Source organism: Ochotona curzoniae, unplaced genomic scaffold, assembly GCF_017591425.1.
Source record: "Ochotona curzoniae isolate NIBS_2020 unplaced genomic scaffold, NIBS_Ocur_1.0 contig_3622, whole genome shotgun sequence".
Lineage (NCBI taxonomy): Eukaryota > Metazoa > Chordata > Mammalia > Lagomorpha > Ochotonidae > Ochotona > Ochotona curzoniae.
Genome location: NW_024465926.1, coordinates 14,265,320 through 14,289,830, shown reverse-complemented (window position 1 = coordinate 14,289,830; position 24,511 = coordinate 14,265,320). Strand labels below are relative to the sequence as shown.

The 24,511-nt window shown below is 40.8% G+C and overlaps 1 protein-coding gene across 5 annotated transcripts in view; it reads left to right on the top strand.

The window, feature by feature from the left end:
• LOC121158016 (core-binding factor subunit beta) overlaps positions 1-19,192 on the top strand; it is a 46,431-nt gene extending 27,239 nt beyond the window's left edge. For 3 of the 5 annotated variants that reach the window (XM_040982565.1, XM_040982566.1, XM_040982562.1), the window contains 2 exons: positions 2,312-2,407; positions 16,957-19,192. In XM_040982565.1, coding sequence (XP_040838499.1) covers positions 2,312-2,407; positions 16,957-17,022 — 162 coding nt within the window. In that variant the 3' untranslated portion in view covers positions 17,023-19,192. Of the gene's footprint in view, positions 1-2,311; positions 2,439-16,956 lie in introns of all 5 variants that reach the window. The other 2 variants (XM_040982563.1, XM_040982564.1) reach the window with 2 other exon arrangements.
• The last annotated feature ends 5,319 nt before the right edge of the window (positions 19,193-24,511 follow it).

The window sequence follows — 24,511 nt, the reverse complement described above, 5'->3', positions numbered from 1 at the left end:
AAATTAAATAATTTGCCCTACTTCTTAAGAATGGAAATTTTACTTTTCAGTTCTAAATTATAGACATGATATCAGTGAAAATTCTATTATAAAATCCTACTGAGGGAGGATTTTTTTTAATAAAAATGTATTCATCTTTATTTGAAAGTTAGAAGGGGAAACAGATCTTCCTTCTGCTGGTTCACTCCTCAAGTCGTTGCATTGGTCAAAGCTGGGCCAGTCCTAATTCAGAAACTTCTTCCCGGGCCTGGTGTGGTGGCCTGGCGGCTGGGGGCCTCACCTTGAATATGCTGGGATCCCATATGGGTGCCAGTTCTAATCCCAGAGGCTCCACTTCCCATCCAGCTCCCTGCTTGTGGCCTGGGAGGGCAGTTGAGGGCAGCCCAAAGCCTTGGATTCCTGCACCCATGTGGGAGACCTGGAGGAGGTTCCTGGTTCCTGGCTTTGGATCAGCGCTGCACTGGCCATCGTGATCACTTGGGGAGTGAATCATCAGACAGAAGATCTTCCTCTCTGTCTCTCCTCCTCTCTGTATATCTCTGACTTTGCAATAAAAATAAATAAATCTTAAAAAAAAAAACTTCCCCTTGGGTACTAGGACTCGAGCACTGGGCCACATTCCGCTGCTTTCCGAAGCTATTAACAGGTTGCTGGATTGGACCTGAAGCATCTAGGACTTGAACCAGTACCTGTATAGGAATGCCAGTGCCACTGGTAGAGGTTTAACTTGCTATGACAGAATTTGTCATGTGAAATAAGATAGCACACAATCCAGGCCTGTTAGAACAACCATGGATCTTTTCATCTTCCTGCTCTACCATATTCGACATGAGATTCCATCCCTTCCCGGGCAGAAAGAATGGGGAAATGGTTCTTAAACTGACTAGGACTTCAGTGGGCTAGAACTGAGTCATATGGTCAGCCCTTGCTGCAGTGAGTCTCAGAAAGTGAATACTGATGATTTCTGACCTTAGTGTGGAACTTTTAATCTTTTCAAGTATATTATCAGAAATCTTAGCACATTTTCAAAAGTGTGTGCGTGCCTCCTGTGCCAGAGACATCACACCGTGTCATAGCACACATAGATCACTGGGAGCACTGTGGTGGGAACGTGCTTTAGGTGTGCTCTGATGTCTTTGTGGTTGGGGACGCTGCTCATAGAAGCACAAAAAGACCAGGAGAAGTGTAGTAATCTGGGTAAGAGCTCTTAGGGGCTTGAGCTAGGAAAATGTTTCTAGGAGTGAAGGAGAATAAAGATTCTGAAAACGGCCCGGCGGCGTGGCCTAGTGACTAAAGTCCTCGTCTTGAATGCGCTGGGATCCCATATGGGCTCTGGTTCTAATCCCAGCAGCTCCACTTCCCATCCAGCTCCCTGCTTGTGGCCTAGGGAAGCAGTCAAGGACAGCCCATAGCCTTGGGACCCTGCACCTGGGTGGGAGACCTGGAAGAAGTTCCTGGATCCTGGCTTTGGATCGGCATAGCGTTGGCTGTTATGCTCACTTGGAGAGTGAATCATCAGATGGAAGATCTTCCTCTCTGTCTCTCCTCCTCTCTGTCTATCTCTGACTTTGCAATAAAAATAAATAAATCTTAAAAAAAAATTCTAAAACAGGTTGAAAGAGAAATGGAGGTTTATTGCCTGTGGAGATGATGAGAGTATAAAGTCAAAGATGGCTCAGGTTTCTAGGATAAATGAAAGATGCCAACTGCTGAGACCAAGGGAGGGTAGAAGAATGGGTGTTAGATGTGAGACACCTCTTGTGATACTTGCATTAGAGTGCCGTAGGTTCAGGTTCCAGCTTGATTCCAATTTCCTGCTAAAATGCTCCTTGGGAGGCAACAAGAGATAACTCAGTTTATTTCCAGCCATCCATACAGACAACCCGGATTGAATTCCAGGTTCCTGCTTCAGCCTGGCTCAGTTCTGGCATTTGGAAAGTGAAACAGTGAATAGATCTCTGTATCCTTCTCTCACTATAAAATCTGCTTTTAAAATAAAAATAAATGTAAGACAATAGAGGTGTTTATTTTCTTGTTCTGTGATTTAAATGTTGAATTAATCAAAACTTTATTTTGGTAAAAGATGAGGAAAGGAAAGAAAAGCACGTTATTGAACATGATTGCTATTACTAAGGTATAATATGAAACTTGAAAATATACTGTTTTAAATCTCATTAAACATACCTCCGATGTTAATTTTTATAGTGTTTTGTATTTTCACTGAAACTATTTCCTTCAAAAAGAAGGCATCACTGAATTTTAAGTTGTTTCATAAACCTGTTAAAATAGCTGTCTCAATGTGTTTTGACAGCAGGAAGATGCACTAGCACAGCAGGCCTTCGAAGAAGCTCGGAGAAGGACACGTGAGTTTGAAGATAGAGACAGGTCTCATCGGGAGGAAATGGAGGTGAGAGTTTCACAGCTGCTGGCAGTAACTGGTTAGTACTCTCCCCAAACTCTCAGGCTGTGTTTGTGATATTTGTGTGTAATGTCTTTTAAATAATTTAACATTGTCTTTCATTTTTTTAAAAAAGATAATCCCTGGCTTTATATTTTATTACAGGTAATTGTTATAAAGATATTCTTATTTTAAGCTTTGTAATAAATTACTCCTTTATTGGTCTTCGTAAATGATTTGTTGTAACAAGATATAGTTTAATTCACTTGGCCAACTATCCCACATCTTTTTTTTTCCCCTTCATTTATTTTTGAAGTTTTTTGTAAGAATCACCTATTTACATAGAAAATACATCTAGAACATTACTGAAACTGTTCAGAAATACCATTTTTCATTGAATTGTCTTGATCTTGTAACAGTATGATTTTCAGTCGCTGGGTAATCTCTTCACTAGAAAAAGTGTAATATTTTCAAACACACAAAAAAAAATGGAATTCAGATATTTTGTTCAACTTTTTTGATAACCTTTTTGTTATCAAAGAAAATGCAGTTGTAGAAATCTATACAACAGAAGTATGTAGCTAATTATTATGAGGCTAACACCTTGTAATTAATTATACAGGTGAAAAAGTAAAACTTTGATAGCCACCCCAACAACCTCCCACTGTGAGTACGTATGCTCATGACCCCCTGTTGAATCTTGAGTCATGACCTCTTCCTGCTGCCCAAAATTAATCATTTCATCTTGCAAAGATTTCTTTTTATTTGAAACATAAAGTTTACAGTGAGAGAAGGAGAGAGGGACAGTACAAGATCTTCCATCTGCTGATTCAGTCCCCAAAGTGGCTGCGGTCACAAGAGTTGAGCCAGTCTGACACCAGAGGCCTAGAAACTGCTTCCAGGTCTCCCATGTAGGTGCAGGATCCCTAGGCTTTGGGTAACCCTACACTTCTTTCCCAGGCCCCAAGCAGGGAGCTGGATAGAAAGTGGAGCAGCTTGGGACACAAACCAGGGCTCATTAAAAATCTTTTTAAAGGCCTAGTATGTCAGGGCAGGCACACTTCTGACCTTAGTGTAGAACCTTAGCATAGCAAGCTAATCTTCTGCTTGTGGTGCTGGCATCCATATGATTGCCAGTTCTAGTTCCTGCTGCTCTAGTTCCAGTCCAGTTCCCTACTAATGGCCTAGGGGATGACCTTGGGCTCCTGCAGCTGTGTGGGATACCTGAACGAAACTCCTGTCTTCCAGCCACAGACCTGCCTAGTTCTGGCCATTGCTTCTGTTTGGAGAGTGAACCAGCAGAATATGTCTTTGCTTCCCCCATTTTGACTTTCTAGTAAAAATAAATCAATGTCTTAAAAAAGCCAAAAAGCCTAGTAAGTAAAAAAAAAGTTGTCAAACATTCATGTCTATCATGTGCTTAAAATTTATAAACTCGGTAATATGAATATTTCACCAAGGAAAAATAGAAGAAGCATGTATTTACCTTTTATAATCAAAAGGCAGTAAATTTGATTATAGTAAATAATCTTAATAGAGTAATTTTCAGATATCAAATTGGTGTTATGAGGCTACAGTAGTCAAATTCATACAGACAGTGCCCGGTGCTATAGCCTAGTGGCTAATCCTCACTGTGCATGTGCCAGGATCCCAAATGAGCACTGGTTCATATCCTGGCTACTGCACTTCCCTTTCGGCTTCCTGCTTGTGGCCTGGAAAAGCAGTGTAGGGCGACCCAAAGCCTTCAGACCCTGCACCCACACGGGAGACCTGGAAGAACTCCTAGCTCCTGGCTTTGGATTGGCTCAGCTCCGGCCATTGTGGCCACCTGGGAAGTGAGCCAGCAAATGGGAGATCTTTCTCTCTGTAAATCTGACTTTGCAGTCAAAAGAAATAAATGTTTAAAAACATTCTTACAGACAGCAAATAGAATGGTGATTACCAGTGGAGCTGGAGAGTGGTTGTTTAATGAATGTAGGATTTCCGTTTTGCAAGATAAGAATTGTAGAGATTCGTTGCATAATTTGAATATACTTAACACTGCTGAACTATATACTTAAAAATAATTGAAATGATATATCTTATTTGCTGTATGTGTTTGTTGCATTGTTAATTCAGTGTAAATATGTACAAAGACGGTTGTGAAGGGACCAGCTTCTGGAACTTGATTGAAATTTTGAATCTGGCTCTGCAACTCAATGTGTCAGACAATTTGGGCAACTTAGTGCTTCTTTCTGGGACCAAGTCCCCTCGAGTGTAAAGTAAGACAGATGAGATACGAGAGCATTCTTGCAGTGTGTGACACTGCTGGGAGTCAGCTGCCGTTAGGGCTGCTATTTTCCATATGTATTCTTTTTTTTCTTTTGTGTTACAGTATATTTTTCAAATATTAAGCCTATTCATTGTTTAATGTATGAAGTAAAAAGCAGTATCTTTAGTAACTGACAACTGTCTTCATGAATGAGGTCGTGAATCTGATGGGCTGATAATGACTGAAGACATTCCCAAGAATACTTTCTAGTGTGGAGACGATGTACTTTCTAGGAGGGATGTATGTGCCATGTTTGCTCCCTCTGGAGCTTTTCTAATTCCTGAGATAAGACTCCCAAACCGTTCTTTTCATTCTGCATCAGTAAAATGTACACGCTTCTAAATGTACAGTATGCATCTGTTAACTTATATTTCTGAATCACTTTAGTCATCTTATGTTTTCTTTATGTACCAATGTAATTTTAGAGCCATTCGTCCAGACCCAGGTTTAGTATTATCTGTCAAGACATTTTGTAGTCTTTCTAAATCATAATTAACCCTCCCTCTGTGTAGTTTCCATAGCAGTTGTTTCTATTAGTGTTCTTGTTAAACAGTGTACTGAAGTAATTATAAATGTGCTTGTATATCACTTTATTGAGATTCCTTAAAATTGGGCCCAACCTTTCTATCCATTATATTGCCCCACCACAGTATTCTGTATATTGTATTTAGTTGTTAAATGGATATTTTCAGAAAACAAATTCCATTCTGCCAAACTGAGGTACAAAATTGTAAAGCAGATAATATACTGGTCTCTGGGAAGATTTTGTTTATAAAACTTGTTGGTTTACATTAGTTGTAAAACTCACCTTGTTGCTGTATTCTGCATTAGAGGCTGGATAATGTGCCTGAAAATGCATGGCATCTGCCTTTGAGTATTTGTCAGTCTGGAAGGGAAATGAATGTATAAACAGGTAGTTGCAGTGCTCTTTAGCAGCCATCTTACCTATTTATGGGGGCTGAAAGCAGGACAGTGGCCATATAGGGAAGCCTTACATCAGCCTCGGTCCAGGGGATTTCCAGAACACACTTGCCAGAACTTGAAGGAATAGTGAACCTGCTGGACAAGTTGAGAAAAACATGTTGGATAGAAGAAACATTGTATGCAAAGGAACGGAGGAGTACAGAGCTTGCCAAGTCAGAACATAGTCTTTGTGGAGCAGGCTAATGTGGCCTTAAAAGAACCTGAGGATCGTTTTCTAAAATGCGCTCTTCAGGAGTGGCCATTGTGTTGCAGCAGGTTGAGTCACTGCTTGTGATGATTGCTTCCTGTGTTGGAGTTCATGGGATCAAGTTTGGCCTCCATTTCAGATCCAGCTTCCTGGTGGTGTACACACCCTGGGAAGGTGGTATAAATGCCTAGCTCCCTGCTGCCTCTGGGAGACTGATGGAGTTCCTCACTCCTAGCTTTGGTCTGGCCTGATGGTTGCTGTTGCAGGCATTAGGGGAATGAAGCAGCAGAGGAAGGGTCTCTGTTGCTCTCTCAGTCAGTTGCTCTGCCTTTCAAGTAAGTAATTTTCTGAATTGCTGTTTGGCTAATAATAACTATTTGACAGTGGAACAACTAGAAAGTTTTTGTATATTGCAGGGAAACAGATTAATGATAAAGACTTGTCTATTCTGGGTTGTTGATCTTCTGTTATTACTTGAAAAAAATCATTCTGGTGTGAGTTTATGTGTGTACATAAGCAAATCAGTGTGTTGTTTGAGGTGTTAAATATGTTGCTTGCAGTTGGGCTTGTTTTCTGTAAGAGGTTGGTAGTCAGGCCTAACTAAGATTCTTACAACATCAGCTGCTAGTCTTTCTTAAGCTCCAGTTTTCTCATGAAAATTGTTTCAAGAATTAAATGGGAAAATGCTCATTAAGCACTTAGTATGGTGCTTCGTATGTGTGTGCTTACAGTAAACGATAGCTCTGGAGTACTTCTTTAGCACTAAAAGCCCGACCACAGTGCTGGTTCCAGTTAATTGAATAGTCTGGTAACACGAATATCCTTTTAGTTCTCTAAAGTGTATCGGAGCACTTCTGCATTATGACCTGGAGCCTAGAGAAACAGTTAAATTTTCATCAATGATTCAAGATCCTGTAGTCCCTTCCAGCACTAATTTAAAACATTAGCTCAGGAGGAGAACTGTCATCTACAAAACTGGTCTGGAATCTGACTCCAGAGCATTCACTGGTGGTCACGTGGGCAATTTTGGAGTTAAATGTCTTTTTGCACTTTGTGTGAATATATTTTGCTTCCTTTTTTTGAACACTGCCCCTACCCCCAATTCTTTTTTTTTTTTTTTTTTTTTTTTTGCTTTTATTAATTACATTGTATTATGTGACACGGTTTTATAGGTACTGGGATTCCCCCCCACCCCTCCTCTTCCCTCCCCCCATGGTGGATTCCTCCACCTTGTTGCGTAACCACAGTTCAAGTTCAGTTGGGATTCCTTCATTGCAAGCATATACCAAGCATAGAGTCCAGCATCTTATTGTCCAGATAAATTCATCGGCTTCTTGGGGAGACCTGCTCTGGTCCCCATTCAGCTGGTGGTTGCAATTGCTGGGTTGGTTCCATCTTGAGCCTCGACTTCCACTGGAATCAATGGGTATTGTAGTCCATCCTGGTTCTGCTTGTCATGTATTCGGCCATCACACCAACCACTGGGAGCTGCAGCCTAGTGGGAGCAATCCCCAATAACCCCCACCTGGCCCGCCCCTTCCCTGATTTGCCAGCACGTGTAGCAGCATAGTTCAGTCTGCCCCATATCCCATTGGGCTCTCGTAAATGTCGAAGGGTATTGGAGCTTAGTTCCATCCAACCAGCTCAACTGTCCAGCCCTCACGGATGTTGTTGAGTGCCTCTCTGTCTAGCCAACCCAGCTCCTGTCCTAGTTGTTATTGTGCTCTCCCATGGCAGTGTTGACCCTAGAGAGGGGAGCCCACTATTTCCCTCCCAGATCACTCTCACTCTCGGGTTGTGCTCTCTCCAGGTGGCCCTGTGGTTGGACTTGACAGTAATGGTCCCTAGTGCCAGCTTCTGCTACGGCTAAGCCCCGACAGCTCTCACCCCCTCCCGTTTTGTTAACACTAGTAGGAATAGTCCGCCCGTCCTGGCTCTTCCCTGATCTGGGCCATGTGAGGCGCACAGGTGCTGCAGCCCTACCTCGTCTGGTCCCAGCTCATGCTCTCCAGTGGGAGTAGCTATCCAGCACCTACCCCCAATTCTTAATGTTAGATTGTTTTATTGTAGTATGACTTCTATTTCCTAAAAGAACAACAGTGGAGAAAAATATTGTATAATTTATGCATCTTTAGGGATTCAAATATCATCTAATCTAACATTCTTGTAACAGTTGATGAAGCTAAGACTCGAGAAAATTGATTCACTGTTCTTCAAATAAGTTGGTCAGTGGAAGGAAAAGTGAGGACAAATCATGGTTTCCTAACCAGGAGGTCTCCACAAATACGCCCTTCCACTGGGGAATTAATTTCCACACTCCCTATAAAGATGATTAAGTTGAAAAATAAAATCTGCCATAAGTTAGAAACCAATTTTGCCCGGAATAGAAAGGCTGAGACAGAAAAGAATAATAATGGTTCCAGTGGGTGGTCCTGATGCCTGACTGGCGAGGAGGGCCAGGGAGTGGTGGTAACTTGTGGGTGGCAGTAACCCAGTAAGTGGTCCTTGGAAACCTGAGGTCCTGGCAACCCAGATGGTTGGGGCTCTCTGCCACTGTTTAGATAACCTCTGAGGCTTCCAGCCCTGCGGTGCTAAATCTTCAACAGTGTTGTTCCTAAGTATTGGAAGTATGGCTAAGGTTAAGGCTTCATGCAGTAGAAACAGGACTCCCAAGTGGTTGGTGGTCCAAAAGGTTTTCATTTCACCAGTGTCTTTTAACCTGACTTCAGTTAAAGAATAATAATTTAAGAAGAAAGACTCCATTGGCATTCTTTTATTTCACTGTCTTGTGTAATTTGTGAAGTTTTCAATCCATTATTCCTCATGGCAGGGTTTGGAATTTTCTTTTTCTCATTTTTCTGGAAAAGACTATTTTAGTAGTACAGTATTTTCTTTACCTTGCTGAGATAATGGCAGATTGTCTTTAACTTGACAAATAAAGAAACATTGTTTATTTTAGTAAATAGCAAACTGTTGACTCACTGGTGTGTAATGTAAAATGTTCCAAAATACTGTGACCCTGGATGCTTTAAAGGATGTATGTGACTGTGCATAGTCGTTTTCTGGTAGAGCCGCAAATGGCGGGGAGCCAGCTGCCTGAGGGAAAAAAGGAGAATTATTGCTTTTCACTGTGTATCCTTTATCTCTTTATGACTTGTGTGCTACCTACATCTATTATCTCTTCAGGAAAGAAGTAAAATTTGTTTTTAATATTAACATGAAATAATGAGTTTGCTATCTGTATTCCCTGACCTACAGTTTTTTAAAATGTGAAATCCTTCATTTGAAATGTTATATAGAATCCCAGTGTATAATTTAGATGAAAGTGTAAAAACATGAATAAAGCAGGATGGGAATTATTCTGGGGTCCCGGAGGTGTTTTCAGAGAACCCGGTAGGTGGCATAATTTAAGCTTGAGGAGTTTAGATGTGGTAGAATGACCGCAAGGTTAGTAGCAGAACTTCATCTGTAAAAGCTCCATTGCAGATTGCTGCCAGGCTCAGTGTCTGATGCTCGGGAGGGGATTGGGGACAGCCAGATTCTTTACCACCCCACCCTATTGCTAGCCGTGCACGTGGCTCAGTGTTTCTGGCATGGCAATGAGGCAGTCATTGTGGGCATACCCTGCCTTCAGACTGTGAAACTTAAAGGTATCATTTTGCTGCTGTTATCTTGGTTGGTTGGGGTTTTGAGGCAATCAATAAGGGAACTTGGATCTTCTTTGGCTCTGTGGGAGGGGGAGATCACACTTGCCCTGGGGATTGAGTGGTTACTTGGAGGGAGCATGAAGAAGGCCCCACCTTGTAAAAATTTTGTATTGTCTTTTCATCTGGGTGCTAATTACATGAGTATGTTTACTTGGTGAAGACTCAACAAGTTATATACTTAACAATCTGAGTACTCTTCTTTAATAAAAAGAAGGAACTGACACCATGGCATAGTAGTGCTTAACTTACTCAGCATGCTGTGCCAACATCCCATATGGGGTGCTGATTTAGACCTTGACTGCTCCACTTCTGGCCCAGCACCCTGAAGATGTGCCTGGGAAAGCAGCAGCAGATGGCCCAAGTGCTTGGGCCCCTGTGCCCACTTGGGAGACCTAGAGGAAACTCCAGGCTCCTGGTTGTTGTGGCCACTGGGGTAGTGAACCAGCAAATGGAAAAATCTCTGTCTCTCTCTTCTCTCTTTTTGTAAATCTGCCTTTCAAATAAAGATAAATAAATTTTCCTTTATTACATTAAAAGGATAAAAAAATTAATCACAGCTATTACTTCTGTGAAGTGCCACCCATTAGTGTTGGCTGTTGCATGGAAGTAGCCCCAGCACCTTTTTCTGACTGAGGGCTTCATTGGTTTGGAAGTGTTGACATGCTTCCTATGGCAGGTCTCTTCTAGTTACACAGCTCTCTGTAGTTCAGATATCTTTTGGCTTTTCTGAAGGAAGGTTGAGGTTAATGAGGGACAGGCCCGGTGCTCTGGGTATAGATGCGTTGGGAATAATGCCTGCCATCTATTGTGTTGCTGCTTGAACATTTTCTGTTTCTAGAAGCTGTCAGCAAATTGGCTGACTTCTTGGCCCTAAGGTAATACTGTGCTGTTAGCTCTCAATTCAGCAGCAAGGTAATAGTGCACCGAGAAAGATGTTCTCCATCATTACCTAGAAAATGCTTTCATTCCTTTAGATTAGGAAATGTTAGCAAATAAATGGTTGTCTTTAATGTCAAAACGGGTGAATAATTCTTATTCTACTATAGGCAGGCAGTTTTACCAATCATAGGAGAATTTTTATGTGGAAACTGTTTGGAAATAAAAACAGGCAAAAAGCTTATGTGGTTTTTATGTTTGTGTTTTGCATATTTTTGGAGCCTTTGATTTCTGTGTGGTCCAAGAAAAAAAATTCAGCCTCTATTTTAAAGTTTCCAGAGACTTCAGTTTTCAAGTCATGTAACTCTACCAATATTCATTCTTGTGTATAGACAAACCAGCTAAAAAATATGTCTCTGTTGGGCCTTCCTGGGTTGTGTTCTGGGTTCATGCAGCAGATGAGAGAGAACTGGGAATATGAACTGAGAATTGGACACCTGAGAAAGGAAGAAGAGGATTCTAGAATTCCTAAAGGTAAATTAGGAAGTAGAGAGTAGCTTTGTAGTAACACCATAGGTATGTACTATATGTCAGGGAAATATACATTATAAATTTTGGCTTATACTTGATTCCTTTTTTCTTTAAGATTTATTTATTTTTATTGGAAAATCGGATACACAGAGATGAGGCAGAGAGGAAGATCTTCAGTCTGATGATTCACTCCCCAAGTGGCTGCAGCAGCTGGAGCTGAGCCAATCCAAAATCCGGAGCCTCTTCTGGGTCTCCCACACAAGTGCAGGATCCCAAGGCTTCAGGCCGTCCTCGACTGCTTTCCCAGGCCACAAGCAGGGAGCTGGATGGGAAGCATGTCCTCCGGGATATGAACCAGTCAGTGCCCATATGGAATCCCAGCGCGTTCAAAGCGAGGACTTTGGCCACTAGGCTGCCACGCCAGGCTCTGGTTTATACTTCATTCTTAAGTGTTCTTACAAGATGTATCTCTTTTGATGAACTTAGGTTAAGAGAGGGTAGGAAATTACCCTAGAGTCCACATAATAAAAGGGTAGAGTCTTCCTTGTCTCAGCCTAGAAATATAGATGATTTATTTGGAAGTATTATTTGATGCTTCAAGTTTTCCTGGAATTGTCTACTTTATAAAGTGTATTTTGGATGTTCCCATTAACTAGTTCTTGAAATTAGCTTATTGCAGGTTATTATAATTATCTGTTAATCCTGCTTTTACCTTTATAAGTAGTGTGAGAAAGGTGCTTTCTTCTCGTATCAGGACTTCAAATTTCTCTTTACTTTCCTCTTCAGTGACTGGAGAGGCTAACATGAATTTTAAGCTAAGGGTTCGTTGTTTTCCAGAGCTCGAAATGCAGGTTCTAACCTCTGCCTCTAGGCAACCATGTGATACTGAGGCTGCCACTCCACCTTAGTCTCAGGCTTGTATTCTGTACAGTGGGATTTGAGCTAGATCTCTGACATACTTTGCCACTTAAAAATCCTGCAACTTAGCAGGGAGCAGCCATCCTCCCCTCCTCCTTACCCCTCCCCAAAAAATGAAAAAAGGGGGAAGGAGAGGAAGATTGGAAGCATTTGTCCCACCTACCTTTCCCCATAGCTCAACCCTTCCCACCCTAATCAGTAGTCCTCCTGGGCTGCATTCTTGTCCACTGTGTAAACAATATAGCAAAAATAAAGCAAAATTTTAAAAAATAATCAAATAAAATTCTGCAATTTGAGGCAGCACAGTGGATAGCAGGCTGTCTCCACCTGTGACTCTGGTGTCCCATATGGATACTGGTTTGAGTCCCAGCTACTCTGCCTCTGATCCAGCTCCCTGCTTCTAGCCTGGGAAGGCAGCATGTGTGGCTGAAATTCTTGAGCCCCGGCATCTACATGGGAGCCCTGGGAGAAGCTCCTGGCTTATGATGGGCTCAAATGCAGTTGTTGTGGTCATTTGGAGAGTGTACCAGTGGATGGAAGGTCTCTCTCTGTGTCTCTCCTCTATAACTGCTTTTCTAATAAGAATAAGCAAATATTAAAGTTCTGTAATTTGGGGCCAGTTGTAGCACAGTGGGTTAAGTCACCACTTACAATGCCAACATTATGTATTAGGGCTAATTCAAGTCCCACACATTCTACTTCCAGTGCAGCTCCCTGGTCATGTGCCAGGAACAGCAAAGGAAAATGGCCCAAGTACTTGGGCTTCTCCCACTCATGTGGAGATCTAGATGGAGTACCAAATTTCTTAGCTTCAGCCTGGCTCAGTCCTGACCATTGCAGCTTTTTTGAAAAATTCTGTAGTTCTTTTTATTTTTAGCCACATATCAAACAGAAAATGAGTACCTAGTATCTAGACATATTATATACATTACATGAGTTATAGACATTTTTATTCATTGAGACATTTTCCCAAAAAGAATTTTCAGCAATTGTTTTTGCTGATTTGGGTAATAAAAGAATGGAGATCAACCAAGAGATTTCCTTCTTTCGGGACACCCTGTTCTTCGTTTGTGCTGGAAGACCCCAGCCAACTGCAATTGTTGGTGCATATTCTTTGCTTTCATTTGAAGTCATCTCATGACCGCCTCCTAGAACCTGGAATTGCCAGTGTGCTAGGTGATGCTCTAGTGGAATAAAGCAGGAACAACTGGTCTGTAAGAGAATGCCTAGACTAATTGTGATTTATTAAAAACAGATTTGTGTTCTGAAGTCAGGCTTCATGACATTTGCTTTATATTAAAACCCTTTTCTGGATTAACTGTTGACAAAGGTTAGCATCAAGGAACTTGGGGATTGACTGGAGAGAAAGAAACAAGAAATTGCAGACTTGATGTATTCAGGATGGTGGAATTCGGTTTCTGTGCTACTGTCTAGTCTAGAGTATTGCCTGTAGAGGAATCCTTTCCAAAACACTCAGGCTACGTTAGAAAACGGCCTTGGTGGGAGGCTAAGGCCATGCCTGCAGTCGTCCGCTCCTATGGCAGGCCGTACAGTGGCTTTCTTGGCAGCAAGCTGGTCTTCCCCCTTCTGGCTGTCACGCAAACTTTTTCCCCTCGTAGTTTGATTCTCACATGTTTCTCAGATCTTTCTTCACAATCAGTGTACATAGAAACAAAAGCCTGAAAGAGAGCAGAATGTCTTTTCTTTACTCTTGTTCTCCATGCTTTAACAAAAAAATATAGTATTTTGGGCCCGGCACGATAGCATAGTGGTTAAAGTCCTCACCTTGCACACACCGGGATCCCATATGGGTGCTGTTTCTAGTCCCAGCAGCCCTATTTTCCATCCAGCTCCCTGCTTGTGGCCTGGGAAAGGACGGCCCAAAGCCTGGGGACCCTGCACCCGTGTGGGAGACCTGGAGGAGCTCCTGGCTTCAGATTGGCTCCGCTCCAGCCATTGCAGTCATTGGGAAATGAACCATCGGACGAAAGATCTTCCTGTCTCTGCTCTCTGTATATCTGACTTTCCAATAAAAATAAGTAAATCTTTAAAAAAAAATACAGTAAAGATGTATTTATTTTTATTAGAAAAACTATTGGTGACTTTCTGTGCTACCTATTTGTACCATTAATTTTTAAAATTGCTCTTATCTCAAGAAAACTAAAATATTTTCACAGTGTATTACTGATAGGTTAGTACTGATTTTTTTAGTAGTGATTTATAAATAGATAATTAGGATTGATTTTTCTCAGGGTTTTTTCATTGCTCAGCCCCTTTATAACCTTCATTGACTGAAACCAGAAGCTTATATTACTATCTCTGATTCCACAAAATTGATCTGTTCTTATACTGCACTTAGCATTGATTGTATGTGAAACATAAATTGTTTTTCTGATATATATGCATTCCATAGCTCTTGCAGCCTAAAGCATACGGCATAAATTTAGCCTGACCATTGAATTGAAAGGAATGTGCTAAGATACAGTTAATGTGTAGTTTGCTAATGAAATACTTAAACTTGGCTAAAGAAATATGTCAGAGTTTATAGGAAAGATGAAATTGTGTTGGATTTTGTTTGAAAATAAGTGATCCAGCTACTGTTTCATTGTCTAACCCATCTGAGAAATGGTGACACAGCTGGGGCTTTTGGGCAAACTTTCTTTACAGAACTTTAGAGGATTTTTTTTTTTTAAGTTAAAGGATGCTGTTTTTGTAATCATTGTTTTAGATCTTACTTAATTTATTTGGAAGCCAGAATTACAAAGAGGGAGGGACTGGGAGAGAGACAGACAGACAGAGGGGGACAGTCCATCCGCTGGCTCATTTCCCAAACCTTGTAACAGTCCATTTCCCATCCTTTCCCAGGTACATTAGCAGGAAGCTGAATGAGAGGTGGAGTGACCGGTATTCAAACTGGCATGCAGGGGATGCTGATCACAAGTGGCAGCTTAATGTGCTGTACCATGACACTGACCCTATTTTAGAGCTTAAAAGTTAAAATTGGAATATGATTTTTGGCTAATTTTGTATTTAGAAATTGACACAGATTTTGGGTATGTTTGTGATGTTAATCTATAGTTTCATTTAGCTTCAGATTATGTAAGTCATTGCAATTAATATGGGATCATAGCAGAGGTTAGAGTTAAGCATGATGGCAGCTGGAACTAGATGAGAATAATAGGGGTAGACAGAGATTGTAAGGCTAATAAACATGAAGCCATCAGAATTTGCTTTGGGGAACCAGCACAGTGGCATATCAGGTTGATTCTCACTGTGGTGCTGGCATCCCATATAGGTGCTGATTTGTGTCTCAGCTGCTCTACTACAATTCAGCTTCCTACTAATGGTCCGGGAAAGCAGTAGAGGGTAGCCCAGGTCTTTTGGCCCCCGCACCCACGTTTGAGCCCTGGAGGAAGCTCCTAGCTCCCAGATTTGGACTGGCCCAGTTCTAGCTATTGCACCTATTTTGGGAACGAACCAGTGGATAGAAAAATCTCTGTCTGTAACTCATCTAAAGCTTAAAAAAATAACAATTTAAAAAAATTTGGGTGTGAAAGAGATGTTAAAAGGGAAACTTAAAGGATTTTGCCTAAAAACTGATAAAATGAAGTTATCATTATCTAACATCATTATGTTGGATATTATTATTATGTTGGATAGAAAAACTTGGTGGAGGAACCATGTTCTGGATAAAAACAGACATTTGTGTAAAGTTTCATGCATGACTTATAGTTGGTAGATGCTCTCTAATAAGTAACTAGACATAGATAATTTGAATAAGAATGTTTATTCTTTAGGATTGTCAAGCCTCTAAGTTGATACTGTTCTAGAGATATGTCTGGTAATTATAAGTATGTAAGTTTTATATTTCTGCTTTATTTGTAGTATAGTGTCTGTATCCATGGTAATTTTTAAAATTTTATTTTATTGAGTTAGATACGTCTAGTTAAAACTCAAGTGGCCAATAGAGTTCATTCTTGTTCAGTCATGTAGTTAGTAGACTAAGTACTTCTCACTGTTTATCTCCGAAATGGGGATAATAATAGTACCTGTTGTTGGAAGGTATGAAATTCATTCATTCTTGGAAAGGGCTTAGAACAGCACATGCTAAGATACCCTATCCCAAATCAGCGTCTAGATTAAGTCATAACTCCACTTTAAACTCCTGCTTCCTGCTAATGCAGATTCTGGGAGGCAGCTGGCTCAGGTGCTTGGGACCCTGGCATGCACATGGGAGGTCTGGGTTGAGTTCTCAGCTCTGAACTTCAGCCTGACTTTGTCTTGGCTATTGGAAAATTGGGAGTTACCCAGTGAACAGAAAATCAGTCATTCACCCCCTCATTCCCTCCCTTTCGCATTTAAAATAAAAAATTTTAAGATTTACTTTATTTTTATTGGAAAGGCAAATATACAGAGAGAAGGAGATAGAGAGAAACAGAAAGATCTTCCATCTGCTGGTTCACTCCACATGTGGCCGCAAAGGCAAGAGCTGAGCTGACCCAAAGCCAGGAGTTTCTTCCGGGTCTCCCATGTGGGTGCAGGATCCCAAGACTTTGGGCCATCCTCAACTGCATTCCCACACCACAGGCAGGGAGCTGGATGGGAAGTGGAGCAGCCAGGATTAGAAACAGCACTCATATGGGATCTCGGTGTGTGCAAGATGAGGACTTTAGCCGCTAGGCTACTGCACTAAGCCCTAAACTAAACTTTAAAAGGTTCTTTAGATATAGTTGCTACAAAAAGGAAATACTTGGTACTAAGGTAATTGGCTGATGTATTAAATTTCTCTAGTTCTAAAACTATAAATACAACTGTTGTCTTTACATAGTACATTTTTAGGATAATGCTGTTTTGAATATAAAATGATTTTTACTCTTAAATTTCAAGGAAAGTATGTCAATTTTTTTATGTGTTACGTGTGAAGATACTGTTGGAAATATTTGTAGTTGTAAATTTTTCTTGTGTGATGCTGAGTTTTATATATATCTAGCATTTTTATTTTCAAGACAGTTTCTAATCCCAAGTTACAATGTTGTCATTGCAGGCAAGAAGACAACAAGACCCTAGTCCTGGTTCCAATTTAGGTGGTGACGGCCTCAAGCTTCGTTAATGCTAGCGCAGCCAATGAGCTGCCCGTCTGCATAGACACATTGCTTCTAGTTGGTGGAAATAATTGATTAAAAGACCAGAAACTGTGATAACTGGAGGTACTACGATCTCTTTCTCAACCTTAGGCAGTAACAGACATCACAGACTGCCATGGTTTTGCACTATGATTAAAACTGCATTTCTAGTTTTTTAAGCATGTAGCCAGTAATGATTTGATATTTTTTTTCTATGCAAGCTTATCTTGTTGGCATTACTTTAGTGAATTGAAACTATCCACTTGTGAAGCTGTTTTCCTCCATTTTAATTTAAAAATTTGTGTCATTTAAGAACAAGTCAAGAAAATAAAATTTATTTCAGAGGGATTTCTTCCCTAATCAATTGCTCAATTTTTTTTTTTTTTTTACTTTTAGATGTGATTGTTATACAGCTTTATTTTAGATAGGCATTGTTGAGGATTTTGTTTTCCACATTTCCTTTTTTGTTTTCATAGTCTGTAGCATTTTAAAACTGCTGACGAATTTGCATTATTTACAAGCTAAAAACCTAGTAGCTTAGCGCTGTCTGCCACAGCCTTCCAACAAGAAGTTTACAGTTGTTAAAGTTGCAGTATCCTTTTAAGTGATAATGATTAGCACTCTTTTCTCTCCTGTTTAAACATAGAAATTTTGTAATTGGTTTTAACTCTCATCTGCCCCCAGTCCATTTTAGATTCTATTCTGCATTCGTGAGTTTAAATGGAGATATCCACTCTCAATACTAATTTCCTACTGAGATGCCTAAAGAAGTCACAAGTTGGCTTCTGTTTTATTCAGGGATTTTCTTTAAAGTCAGTCAAAAAAAGGGATACTGCAACTTCTTCATGTAACAACATATTAAACTGGAGACAGTGATGAGTCAGCTACAGAGGTAATATTGTATTAAAATCATGTTTAAGATAGCTGCTTTTTTGTGTATTTTATATTGCATGCTTTTGTAAAAACAATGCCAGATGATAAAATATTAGTCTTAGAGGGAAAATGTTCATCTGTGTAGAAGATACATTTTCTTCCATTAATTATTCTGGAAAAAGCATTCATGTTATGTATGGTATTTTGCAAAAGGACTATTAACTGTACTTTGGAGATGAATTAGTGTAAGAATGTTTTTAAATAGGCTTATTATCAAATTGAATGCAATTTTTTTTAATGCAAAACTGGAAAAAAAAGTGCTAAGTCATTTGGCACCTACTTACAAATAGGTGTCTTGGTCACATTCATTAAATGTGACTACATTTCTGAAGTTTTTCAAAAATGTATTTTATCATAATAGAATGGCATTATTTTAAGAGTGTAAAGCTGACAAAGTGAATTCAGAGAATGAATTGAAGTCATTAAGGTCATTCATCGCATTGAAAAAGCATATATACTTGATTACTGAGGGAGGTGTGACTTTCATTGTATATAGGACTTATAATTCATAAACAGATATCCTGTATCTCAAAATAAAGATATTTGTTATATATTTGAAGTCATGCATGGTAAGGAGTATTTAGATTATTATAAACAGTAATGCATCATGAAAGATGATGCTGATGTTGTAACTAAGTACAGTGAGTGAATTTGGTTGGTATTTGGTATTGTTCAGCTCACATGTTTACACACTCAGTGCCCTAACTTCCCCTGAGGGAATCGCCTTTTTAAGTGATCCTTACAGTGGTGTTTTAGGTTACTTTATCGTGGAGCTCCTTGGCTTTTGATTTCTGCACTTAATTTTTTTTTTTTAAAGAACATGATGATGACACATTTTTCTCTTTTGCTTCTAGCTGAGGACTTTCAGTCCACCAGTAAATACGATCAAATGTTATTAAGTGTTCCTGTTGCCATCCTCTGTAAATACAGAATTTTTCCTGTCATTTAATATCGCGCTGCTTCTGTCTGTCTTAATGCTGGCATTAAGATCATGAGCCCTTTATCTCCAGTACTGCAGGCTTTGGAACTACTTTTATTAAGTTATTGATGCAATTTGATATTTTTTTCCTAATCTGTATTTAAGCAAAATTACACCATTGCATCATCTTTTCTAAATTCATCTCCATTAAAACTTGCCTTAAGCTATCAGATTGTTTTTACTACCATTAGCCATGCTGTGTGTTTGTATGTTTACTTTCACAATAAACTTCTGTGTAGTGAAAACCATCTTGTCTCTTTATTGACACAATCCAACAATTTTTGTTTAATACTGCTTAGGACATGAAAGTTCATTTTGTTGTTTCTGAACTGTTTTCTGATTTGGCTTTTTACTTTATAAAAAAAGAGAAAGCAAGGTTGGGCTAGTGGTAAGCCACTTGAATCCCTCATCTGAATGCCAGGGTTCAGTTCCTGGCTCGAGCTCCTGTATGCAGGTTCCTGCTTTTGCAGACCTGGGGATGTACTGGTGATGGCTCAAATGATTGGACTCTTGCCACCCGGTTTGGGAGACCTGCATTGAGTCCCAGCTCCTGGCTTTGACCCCAGCTGGCCAGAACACCATTCTAGGCATTTGGAGAATGAATCAGCAAATCAAAATGCTGGCTTTTTCTGTCTCTGGCTCTCAAATAAGTAAAAACTTTTTAAAGTGACAACAGTGGCATCTAGTGGTCATTTATTTTAATTCCAAAAACTTTTACTTTAAATGTTAAAATTAATTTTTTTTTCATCTTATTTTAAAGGCAGAGAGACAGATCTTACGACTGCCTGCTCTCACTGCTCAGGTGCCTACGGTAGCCAGCACTGCACAAGATGAAATGCAGGAGCCAGGATCTCAGTCCATTTATATGGCAGGGACCTGACTACCAGAGCCATCATCTGTTTCTAGGAGGTACATATTGGCAGGAAACTGGAATCAGAATCCAGCTGGGACTTGAACCCAGGCATCCCAAGTGATGCCTTTAACTGCTGTGCCATGGACCCAACCCATACCTTCACTTTCAAATGTGGACATCACAGCTTCTATTGATTTCCCAATGACTTCAAGGAGAGGTGGAAGAGGGAGAAATTTTCTTCAAGTGAAACATGAATTTGTACCATCTTTCAAACTATTCTAGGAAAATATGCCCTTATTTGTATTGTGTTGGTAGTATGTCAGTCATACAGAACGTGTTCTGGTGTTTTGCTACATTAGTAAAGTAAGTCTCTTGCTATAAAAATATGCCTTAAGATGAATCCATAATATGTGTGTGTTAATATGTGAGGGTTCATTATCTCAGTGTTGTACTTTTGGTGTTCTAATCCTTGAAACATTCTCTAAAGCTAAGATGTCAGTATTTTATAGCAAATTTCAAGCCATGATTCATCCTAGGTAACATCGTACCGTTTTTTTGCATCACTGTTGGTGTACATGTATGACATACCAAAAGTGTTTCAAGACTAAAAAAAAAAATTACAGATGAAGAATGGAGTCCTGGAATAAACAGTTTAGCCCATTTAAATATAGTATGCCATAAGACAGGTAAGTCACTCTGTTAGTCATTGGTTACAGCATTTTAAGCAACCTAGAGTTAAGATCATTATTGAGCTTACTAAGAGACAGAAGGAAGTCTTTGATTAGAGATGTTAACCTACATCCATGCTGTCCAGCATGGCAGTAAGGCTACTGAACACAGGAAATGTGGCTCATGAGACCTAGGAATTATGCTTTTTTTTTTTTTTTAATTTAAAATTTGAGGTGATTTTAAATCCATCCATTTGAAGGGTAGAACAGCAAGGAGAGGGAAAGAGTTATATTTTCTGATTTTCACTCCCCAAATGTTCACAACATCTAGGACAAAACGAGGGACCAGGAAGTCTCTGGGTTTCCCATATGTGTGACAAAGACCCACCTGTTTGAGCTCTCTTCTGTTACCATCCCGGATGCATGAGGTAAAGCAAAGCAGCCAGAACTCAGACCAGCACTCTGAAACAGAGTGACAGACACAAGCAACAGCTTATTTCCCCGCACCACACAACGGGTCCCTATCTTTCTCTTAAATTCTTGCTTTGGGAGGACATTTCATTTTAGATTTTGAAAACTTGATGTCCAGTTTGAGATGCAGTATCATTGTGAAAATATTCAGATATCAGTTGTCTAGTACATTTAAAAAGAATGTAGGATACCTCATTAATTTGTTTATATGTATAATTAAAGTGGTAATTTACTGGGTGATTGGTATTAGATATGAAGAAAAGTTTTCATTGTATATGTTGACTCATCAATATTTAATTGTGAGTAAAGGAAATAGAATGAAAAATTTTTAATGGGAAATGTTGAAGCTGTATTAATTTATAATTATTTTATTTGAAATGGTGCCAGTGCTATAGATTAATCTTCCTCCTGCTGTGCTGGCATCCCATATCAGTGCCAGTTTGAGTCCTGACTGTTACACTTCCAATTCATCTTTTGCTGATTTGCCTGCAAAATATGGCCCAAATTCTTAAGCCCCTGCAGCCACATGTGAGAGACCCAAGAAAAGCTCCAGGCTCCTGGCTTTGGACCAGTCCAGCTCTGACCATTGCAGCTATTTGGGGGAATCAATCAGTAGATAAAAGTCTCCCCCCCTCTCCTTTCTTTCCCTCCTCCTCGTCTTCCTCTCTCTCTGTAACTTTGCCTTTCAAATAAAAACAAATCTTTAAAAAAAAATCTCCCATCCACTGGTTCACCCCAAATGGCCAGAATAGCTAAGGCTGTGAGGAGCCAAGAATTCGACTGGGGACTTTCACATGAGTGGCAGCGAGCCAACCCCTTGAGCCATCACCTGCTGCCTCATAGGGTGCGTGCACATTAGCAGGAAGCTGGAATCAGAAGCACAGCCAAGAGTCAAACCTGGGCATTCTAATAGGAATACCTGCATCCCAAGCCATGTCGTAGCTGTTAGATCCAGTGTCTGTCCCAGTTTTGCTTTTTAAAGATTTATTTCCTTTTTATTTGAAAGATTTTTACAGAAAGATGAAGCAGAGATAGAGTTCTGCCAACCACTGGTTTACTCCCCAAATGGTCACAAGAGCCAAAGCTGAGCTGATTCAAAGCTTTTAAAATAAATCTTTTTAAAAATTCAGTCTATTCAAAGCCTTGAGACCCTGTACTGTGTGGGAGACCAAGAAGAGGCTCCAGGCTCCTGGCTTCAGATTGGTGCAGCTCTAGCCATTGCAGTGGCTTGGGGAGTGAATCAGTGGACAGAAGCTCTTCCTCTTTATCTCCTCTCTTTATATCCTTTCCAAAAAAAATTTAAATTAAAAAAAAGGGTTGCCCAGCGTTGTGGCCTGGCGGCTAAAGTCCTCACCTTGAACACAGTGGGATCCCATATGGGTGCCGGTTCTAATCCCGGTGGCTCCGCTCCCCATCCAGCTCCCTGCTTGTGGCCTGGGAAAGCAGTTGCTTCAGATCAGCACAGCACCGGCTGTTGCGCTCACCTGGGGAGTGAATCATTGGACAGAAGATCTCCTATCTGTCTCTCCTCCTCTCTGTATATCTGACTTTGTAATGAAAATAAACTAAATCTCAAAAAAAAAAAAAAATGTGTTGGCGCTTGGGCCCGGTGCGATAACCTAGCAGCTAAAATCCTTGCCTTGAACACACTGGGATCCCATATGGGCACTGGTTCTAATCCCAGCAGCCCTGCTTCCCATCCAGCTCCCTGTTTGTGGCTCGTGAAGGCAATCGAGGATGGCCTAAAGCCTTGGGACCCTGTACCCATGTGAGAGACCCAGAAAAAGCACCTGGCTCCTGGCTTTGGATTGGCTCAGCTCCAGCCATTGCAGCTACTTGGGGAGTGAATAAAGGATGGATTTATAGAAAAAAGAAGGCATCTTCCATCTGTTGGTTTGCTTGTTTATTTCCCCAGTAGCCAGAGCTGAGCTGGTCAAATACAGGAGTCTGGGGCATCTAAGTCTCCCACATAAGTGCAGGGGCCCACATATCTGGGCCATCCTTTGCTACTTTCCCAGGCACATTCACAAGGAGCTGGATGAGAAGTGGAGCAACCAGGATTTGACCCAACACTCGTAAGGGATGCTCGCTCCACTAGTGTAGGCTTAATCTACTATGGCACAGCATCAGTTCCAAAACTTAAAAAGATTGGTTTGTCTCTCATGTTAAACACCCACCAGTGATTTTGATCTAGGCTGGCAGAATAGAACCAGAAAGTTACCTGCCATTGTGAAGAGGTAGTTCATGAAAGCAGCACTAGCTTTGGAAACTGTCACCTGAAATTGATGTACAGGACTTACGTTTTCAGTGGAACAAGCAAGTCATAGCCACAGCTGACTTCGGCTGGGCTAGGCTAAGAAAAATTGCAGTCCTACTTTTTTCCCAGGAGAGAGACTCATCGTAATAGCTCTAATGATTGCCACAGGCCACTGTTTGAATTACTCATGTGTTATTTTACTTTTTTCCCTGAAGAAAATATAGTGGGAGAAAACCCCCAAGTCCCAGCTGGTCACATATTAGCTCCTGCGATGATGTGTTCTCTCCACTGCCAGGTTATAGTGGTGACACAGGGACAGGAAGGCCGCGGGAAGCACTTCATGCAGAAAAGGAATGAAGTCAACACGTGCCACAGGAGAGACCATCTGAGGACCGCAGGACCTGGAACAGCTTCCCCAGGCCACACTTCCTCCATGGCACTTCACACTGCTTTTTCCTGTCTTCACAAGTGCCACCAGTAGTAACCGTGATATTTAGATCCTTCGTGTCTGTGTTCTATTTTATAGTTTCAAGCTTACTCATTTCCTTCCTTCTAAGTTTGCACATGTGAGTTTTGGCATCCTTTTCAAGTCACAAGGTAAGTATGACTGTGTGAGAGGCTGTAGGGAAAAAAAGGGGGTGGACGTTTTTGTGGTTGAATAAGGGGAGAGCATCCTGCCTTGGAAGGAGACCTGCACTCGCGCATCGGAAGTCTTGCTCAGATCCAAGAAGCCTGTTACGTGGGTCCCAGCCCTTTCCTGGACTCTCCCTAAGGCCAGGAGGACTATTAGGCCTTGACACTGTATTGATCAAATTCCAGGAAGAATTTGGGAGTTCCCATACCCAGAAAGTCCTCTGCCCGGCAGTATCCAGAAGAGGGAGCTGCAAAGAGAAATAGGACCCAGATCTATAAAAACTGGCCCAAACTGGAGTTTGAATGCAAACCAGGCTCTCAGTGCATGCACTTTACTGAACTAGCATGCACACTGCAGTCTGTTCACATCTGACATTCTGTGATAGCCACCTCCAGTAATACTTGCAATTTCTGATGAGTTTCCCTCAGCCCTTTTACTCAACCCCAACAGCATCCATCCAGGTGAAATAGACAGGATCCTGCACCCGTGTGGGAGGCCTGGAAGAAGCTCCTGATTCCTGGCTTCAGATCAACTCAGCTCTGGCTGTTCTGAGCATTTGGGGAGTGAACCAATAGAGGGAAGACCTCTCTGTAAAAATCTGCCTTTCAAGGAAAAAGAAATTAGAAGTTCTATTCATGTATTTGGAAGGCAGAAATCTTCCATCCATTGGTTCAGTTCACA